At 52.5% G+C, this 7,357-nt stretch overlaps 2 protein-coding genes across 2 annotated transcripts in view; both read left to right on the forward strand.

The window, feature by feature from the left end:
* Positions 1-997: 997 nt before the first annotated feature.
* On the forward strand, positions 998-5,560 carry VOLCADRAFT_105510 (uncharacterized protein; the record flags this gene model as incomplete). The annotated part of the gene is made up of 5 exons (XM_002952339.1): positions 998-1,011; positions 1,094-1,331; positions 2,851-2,931; positions 3,990-4,532; positions 5,111-5,560. 5 exons carry the CDS (start codon positions 998-1,000, stop codon positions 5,300-5,302), a joined length of 1,068 nt encoding a protein of 355 aa, XP_002952385.1. The 3' UTR covers positions 5,303-5,560.
* A 7-nt stretch (positions 5,561-5,567) lies between these two features.
* The window catches only part of VOLCADRAFT_105511 (uncharacterized protein), a gene marked incomplete at its 5' end in the record, with an annotated part of 30,600 nt that continues 28,810 nt past the window's right edge, over positions 5,568-7,357 (forward strand). Inside the window, 3 exons of the mRNA XM_002952340.1 lie at positions 5,568-5,708; positions 6,038-6,234; positions 6,532-6,805. Coding sequence (XP_002952386.1) covers positions 5,568-5,708; positions 6,038-6,234; positions 6,532-6,805 — 612 coding nt within the window. The remainder of the gene's footprint in view (positions 5,709-6,037; positions 6,235-6,531; positions 6,806-7,357) is intronic.

Raw genomic sequence — 7,357 nt, forward strand, 5'->3', positions numbered from 1 at the left:
ATCTTTCAGCCCGAGTCCCGAGGAAAGCAGCATTAGTAACTGGTACCAGAGCAGTAGTCGACGAAGCCGTTACCTTGCTAGTGGGCTGCGAGCTGCTGGGGACCGGGGGACCACACAAGCTGAAAATAAGAATGAAGGAGCAGATCGTGCTACTGTAGTTACCACTGGCCTATATCGCAGTAGGAGCATCGGTAGCGGTAGCAGTAGCACAACTGCTGGTGCTACCCACAAAAAGACGACGCCCACCCCGGGCAGGATAGCCGGTCGCAGCAGCAGAAAACGCAGAAGCCATAGCAGCATCTCCGGCATTATTCGTGATGGCATTAGCAGCAAGCAAACCTCTGAACGTAGCGGCTCCAGTCGCATCGGGCGCCAGACGCTGGTGATATCACGCAGTGGCCACACCGCCCCCTCCGACCCAGCCTCATCCTCCACAATTGGCTACCTGCCCGTACCTACAGAAGCCGTACTGGACTTGGGTTTATTGGATGAGCCCAACCCACGTCGTGATCGACGGCTGTTCCGATATCTGCCGCTAGTGGGTGGTGTGATGCTGCATGCCGTACGACGGCCGATTGATAACAGCAGCTGTAGCTTACCAGCAGGGGCTGGGCCAGGGAGAGGGTTTGCACGCCCCTTGAGTGCCGACTGCAACAGGTCTGGAGGGGGCAAGGGGAAAGGAACGGATCTGGGTTTGAAGATGGGTTCTAGGGTTTAAAATTTGTGAGGTGGTGTCTTGTACACACATGCCTTGTCAGTGCCTTAGTCAACTGATGTGACAGTGTCACGTTAGGATCTGGACTTCAGGGTCTCAACTTGAGGGCACAGAAGATAAAATCGGGTTAGGGGCCAAATGTTGTGGGCTCCGGAATTGGTAGCGGATTTAAAGGGGACGAGCTCATAATCCTTCTTGGCTCCACAACTCTGTCTTGGTGATGGTGCTGCAACACGTTACTTGTGTTTCTCTGCCTCACCGTGCACAATCACGACTGTGCTAATGACTACGACCACGTTAGTGGTATAACGTTAGTGCACACTCCAGATGCCGGCTCGTTGCATGCCCTTTCACTGTCCTGTGTGTGATATTCGACAGGTATGACATATCGTCACACAAGGGCGGCAACAGCACCCGCAGCATTCTTAGCCGCCTCTTTGGCCAAGAACGCAACAGCCGCCATCCGTATGGTGTGGATGCCGTTTTCCTGCCCACTTCCACACTTTACGATGGCTGGCTGGCACCCGACATATCACAGTATTATAACACCACCTCTGAATCGGAAGAGGTAGCCCCGACTGGGGCCCCCTACGCCTTCTACCATAGAGCCCTCAAGGTGCGGCATTTTAGTACAAGCAAGGTACAGCCGCGGCACTGTATCAACCGGGTCACCGGCTACACGACAACATATCCATTTGTGGAAGCATGGACCTGTGTGTCGTTATATGGTGGGGGTTATTATGATGCTCTACCCCGTAGCGTACTGCAAACTTTCCCTATCCGAGTTGTAAGCCCAAGTACCTTCTCCTGCTTGCCAAAAGGTCAAATAAGAGAGAAGCGCAAACATATGATATAAAAGGTGTAAAAGTGAAAGAAACCATAGTCACATGCGACCACGTGTAGGTGCGGAACATAGGCTGGGAAATCACTGTTGTTGTTGTAGTTGTTATAAGGTGTTATAGGGTGTTACAGGGTGGCACAGCTTCACCAGTGGCCTCCTTCCGGAGGTAATTCCCTGCTCTCCCCTGCGAGAGGGGCACCCTAATCTGTTCACCCCATCCGACTTCAGAATGTACTCTTTGGGTTCGGCAACTCACCACCAGCATCCAACCAAATCTAGCGGATCAACGGCGCCACAACTTAGTTCGGTTAGCGGATCAACGGCGCCACAACTTCAGCATGCAAGCTGCTAATATCACGCCCTATACCATCCATAAGATGGGTGGCCACCTCCCATTTCAACACCCCTCACCCATCGAGGGGACGGCAGGTGAAATCGAACCCTGGACCTCCATGAGCAGAGTCAGGCCTTTACTTCTGCTAGCCACCTGGCCTTAACCTCTGCCAGCCACCACTGTCATATCACGACTTCAGAAAAGTACCGATCGGCGGATGCAGATTCAGTCATATGCCCAGGGATACTACCACACACCGAATAACAAGTCTTACTAGGCCCAGTTACTTCTGGGCATCATCTCTTGCTAAGCGAGCAGGGTCCTACTTTATAGCTTTGTTAATGTTGCTGACGAGCGTGACGATACTGGATAACCGTGCATGCCTGTCAACCTTTATTAAGGTGGCCGTATCACAGCATGCAGACACGGGCAACAGCCTGGCCAGTGTCGCTGTTGCCGGTTGTGACACGGGTCGGGTAACAAAGGCAAGAAACTGCATAAGCACACTTCTAATGTCCCGCATACGGTATGTACACACTGACACGTGCGACAGCGTCTTGCTGGGGTTTCTTTTGCATGTAACTGGGATCCCGTGCTTTGTGCTACGCCAAATGAACATCAGGCTGCTTTAATTTCCGTCTAGTTTGTACTTCTTTAGTTGCGGAGTGTGCACAGTGTGCAGCTTGCTCCTGCAGAGTCTTTGCATCCTAGTATTAAATAAGTCACGTTGCAGCCTAATCATAGCACCACCACCACCGCAACCCAAGCCCGCCTACAGCAACCAAACCAGCAAGAACCAACCCCTACAGCAATTCCCCCTTCCAAAGCCTGACACTGTTCTTCGACGGCCCCCATTATTCGGCTTCCCGTAGTGGATACATGTACGCAATGCTACGTTTTTGGTGTTTGGATACAGCCCCACCGCCCTTATCACTGTCTGCCTCATGCTGCATGGTGCAGGGCTATCCTGATGGCTTCCCGGTACTCGTCCCGGCGGAGACAACGGCCCAGCGGCTCAAAGACATGGTCACCTTCTTGCAGGTATGGCTTTCTTACACGAACGCACAAACACATCGCGCATAGTAAACAGCGAATGAGCGACTATTCATAACGACAATAGCATATTTTCCGTTCCAAAGGAAGCGAATACATGGCGACGAGTTTGCAAGCTCTTATCTATCTGGAGTGGTGCAAAGACGGAATGATCTATATAGGGAGTGCACCTTGGATCGTCCCCCGGTTCTGCAGTCCGGTTCGAGTCTGGTACCTGGTGTAGTGGCAATGCATGTGCCACATTTAAATGCAAGGGCGGCGATGTGCGCCTCCGGGTGGCGCGTTGGATTGATGGGATCAGTACCCATGGTGTCAGGTGACGGTTTTGGGAGAAAGAGTCAGCACGGATAGGCGCTTTTGGCGGATGAAAGCATTAGTGAAACAATGAATTGCTAGGGCAACTCTCAACCCTACTGTATGTAACACCGATAGCTGTAAAAGTGCCAGACCTTACAGCATAATTTTAGGGGAAACATACATGCACAGCGTCTCGAGAGCACTTTCCAACGTTAGTACATGTATATTGCCAGTAGTCCCATGAATTGTCGCCAAGGTTGAGGTCCCTTAAAATCAATCCTTTTTCTTTTTTCGGGATGTTCGAGGATTAGCATTTCGGCGCCTCGACAAGGAGCACGGTCTCAACGTCCCAAACCACTTGCCCATACACCCCAGTCGAAAGCCCTAGCTTCACCACCACCACCATTAACACTACCACCAGCACCACCACCACCAGCTGCAGCACATTACCCTGCACTCACTCGTGGCAAAACCTGCAGCTAGCCAGGTTAAGCTTTACGTTTCTCAGATAGTCTTTCATTTGGTTCGTTTGGACAGCTTCACCAGTACCTCTCGGTCCCATCGCAGGCTTACTGGTGTCTCGAGCGCTAAAAGAAAGCATGTCTGCTGCTCGTGCCTCCACAGACGCACGTGCAACCGTCACCTCCTGTACAGCTTTCCTACCCCCTACTACAACTGTTGAGCCCGGTGCTTGCAACCTTTTGCCCAAATCTTACTACTTACACCTGCCCTCACCTTGCATTTCGCAGGACTCCAACTACCTTGACCACCTCACCCGTTCACTTACCGTTGAGTTCCTGGTCTTCAGCTATCATCACAGAGTGCTGGGCTACGTCAAGATGTCCTTTCTGTGGCGTGCGTACGGCGGTATAGAGCTGTCGTTCACTTTCACGGGCTTGCCGGCGCTGACATACCTAGGGAGGTCGGACGCAACTTCATCCACCTCCTCAATGTCATCATCATCATCATCATCATCATCATCATCATCATCATCATCATCATCATCATCATCATCATCATCATCATCATCATCATCATCATCATCATCATCATCATCATCATCATCATCATCACCATCATCATCATCATCATCATTATCGTCACCATCATCATCGCTGTCATCGTCATCATCATCATCCTCGAACAGCATAGTGGCGGAGGTATTGGGACCGGTGGCTGGACATGACTTGGCGGCATTGTGGGTGCTGACGATGGTGTTTGTGGTGGTTGTGGCGATGCAAACCGCAAGGACGGCAGCAGCATGGCGCAGCAGTGATCTCAACTCGCAACAGGTGTGTCACCATGGCGGGGTGGGTGCAACATGAACCTCCTTGGTGGGCTCAGACGACTTCGAATCTATATAGCGGCGACCTGATGAAAGTATCTCATACCGGTGTGGGGCGGACTGGAGCTTTAGTCGGGTGGGGCTTACACCGAATCCTCGAGACAACAACGTAACGTAACGTAGGGAGGGGAAGTACAGGGGCAGACGGTGTGGCGCTTAGGAGTAGAGTTTTGCAGGATGGGAGTGAACACCGCCAGGTGGACCCATCCCAACACACGCCCACTGAACACGCCTTCAGTTTAACAAGCCATCCCAAAGGCAGCGCACACCAAAGGCAGCGCACACCAGCTCTCAAATGATGTAAAGTCTTTGGCCCACGAAACACAGACAAGTCCGGGCCTAAAAGCCCTGAACACAAAACGAGCAAAAAGCAGATGATAGCTTTAAGGTACTTGAACCAGGCCACATCAAAGGAAACATTTTTGTGCCAAATCGTTTGGATCAGCAAACCCCTAGGAGCCCACAATCAGCTAGCCAAAACCGGGCCCATACAAGCACCCACCGCTCCAATTCTCATGTGAACAGAAGTGGCACCGCTTCGGCAACCTCATCGTGGATCTGATGGTCTGTGTGATGCTGGTGACGGCGTGCGCTGTATATACGGCAGGCAGGCTGGCAGGCGGCTGGCAGAGGTTAAGGCCTGACTTCTGCTCCCGGTCGACCCAGTCGACCCGGGTTCAAATCCGCCTGCCGGCTCCTCGGGTGTTTGAGGAGTGATGAAATGGGAGGTGGCCCCCCATCTTATGGACGGTGTAGGACGTGATAATATCAACTTGCGAGCTGACCAGGAACTAAGTTGATGCGCCGTTGATCCGCTAGATTTGGTTGGATGCTGGTGGTGAGTTGCCGAACCCAACGAATACATTCTGAAGTCGGATGGGGTGACGGATTAGGGTGCCCCTCTAGCAGGGGAGAGCAGGGACTGCCCCGGGAAAGGGGGCCGCTGGCGAAGTTAACCACCCTGTAACAACATACGGCATTTATGGTACAGAAGGCAGCCGTATTCTCAGCGCGTCAGCACTACCGGGTGTACGACGACATAGAGGGCGCCCGGGCACGCTGGCTACTGCCGCTCAAGACAAATCCGGATGTGCTACAGCCCAGCCAGAGCGCAGAGCTCAAGGTACGTGTGGTAGCTGTCGTAGACAGTACGGCACACGCCAATAATATGGCACACATACGCGAGAGCATGTTCCCAGCATCTTAAGAGGCCTTTTCAGCGGCCAGCTACTACAGTGCGGCTAGGGTATTAATACCTTGCACCGGAGCAAAGCGGTACACACTACAGGGTACGGATGCCTGACTACTCGACCATTGGCTCTCATTGGTAACAGCCTCTGTTAACCAATTTCCCTTCATTTCATTATGCTGGCCCACACGTCTTTGCCTTTTGCTTCCTTCCAGTCCATATCACGCTGTCCTACACTGCGCTATGACCTCTTGTTGCTTCAGGCGTCCCTGGACTCGTTGGGGCTGTCACTGCCCTCGAGTTCCAGCACCCCGGGCAGGTACCTGCTGCCAGATGACCCCGCAGGGACTGCAGACTGGGAGGCACTGGCGGAGGTCCTTGTGAACGCGGACGGACTATCCCGTATGTGGACAATTTATGGCATGATCCAGGCAATGACGTTGGTGCTGCTATTCGGCAGGTGTGTGTGTTGTCCGGGTGCATGAGAAGCAGAAAAGGTTGGCGACTGTGTGTGTCTCAAGAGGAAAGGTTTACCTTGCCAAGTGAGGGTGAATAAGGGAGCTGCAGCGCCACACAGGAAGGAGGCACAGCTAGATGGCGCTGATGTATCCATCCGCCGGGTTGTCTCGCTTGGATTTGATTTGTTTTTTTTTTATTTTTTCCGTCTCCGTGTGTGGTGAAGTGTCTGGTAATTTTCCGTCGTTTTTTTAACATCCCAACCTTGTCTCCTACTTCCTTCTCCTACATACTTGACCAGGCTTCTGTCCACACTGGCTTTTCAAGGTCGCGTCGGCATCATGGTACGAACGCTATTCAACGCTGTACCTGCCGTACTACACTTGGTGATCATACTGCTGCTCATTGCCGTTATGTTTTCGGTCATGGAAGTATGTCAGCTTGGTATCCACGTCGAGGAAATGAGCAACCTGGATGGCGCCCTGAGCGACACTCTTGGGCTCCTGGTGGGCCGGTCCATCCTGCGTAACCTTGATACCATCGTGCCCCGGAATATGGAGTTCACAACGGTGCAGGTTGGTGCAGGGTTTTGGTGTAATGTTGGGTCATGGGATGTGTTGTTGATTCTTTGGGGCTTGTGTGGCAGACGTGGTGGGATAGTACCCAATTGGGTTGCAAGGCCGGCAGCTTCTCGGAATCTGTGGATCCGTACACATGCATGCCCGCCATATAGTCCATATACACGCCGGCCTATCTTTTACCCCGAACCCGTCCTGCTAGGCAGGCCCCGGGCTACAGCATGTGCGTAGGGTCACGGGCTTTGGGGATATCATCAGGTGCTTATATGTGTTTAATAACCTGCTGATATTCAAAGGAATGCCGCCGTTTCATGCTGGCTGGCGGGCCACCGTGTGACTGGTTTCAGTGTGGCTGGCTTGTGGGTAATCTTTACGGTGTCTGTTTCTTGTGTCGGCCAGCCCGTTCCTTGTCCTCCTATTCCCCCATGCCGTTCCTTCTCGGCTCATTCCGTTTTTCTTCGTCTTGGCTTTCACCTTTGCCCTGCATCATATCGGCAGCATGTTCCTCAGTTTGTTAATGTGGCTGCAAGTTTAAAAATTAGAAAACAT

This window comes from Volvox carteri, assembly GCF_000143455.1.
Source record: "Volvox carteri f. nagariensis unplaced genomic scaffold VOLCAscaffold_29, whole genome shotgun sequence".
Classification (NCBI taxonomy): Eukaryota; Viridiplantae; Chlorophyta; class Chlorophyceae; order Chlamydomonadales; family Volvocaceae; genus Volvox; species Volvox carteri.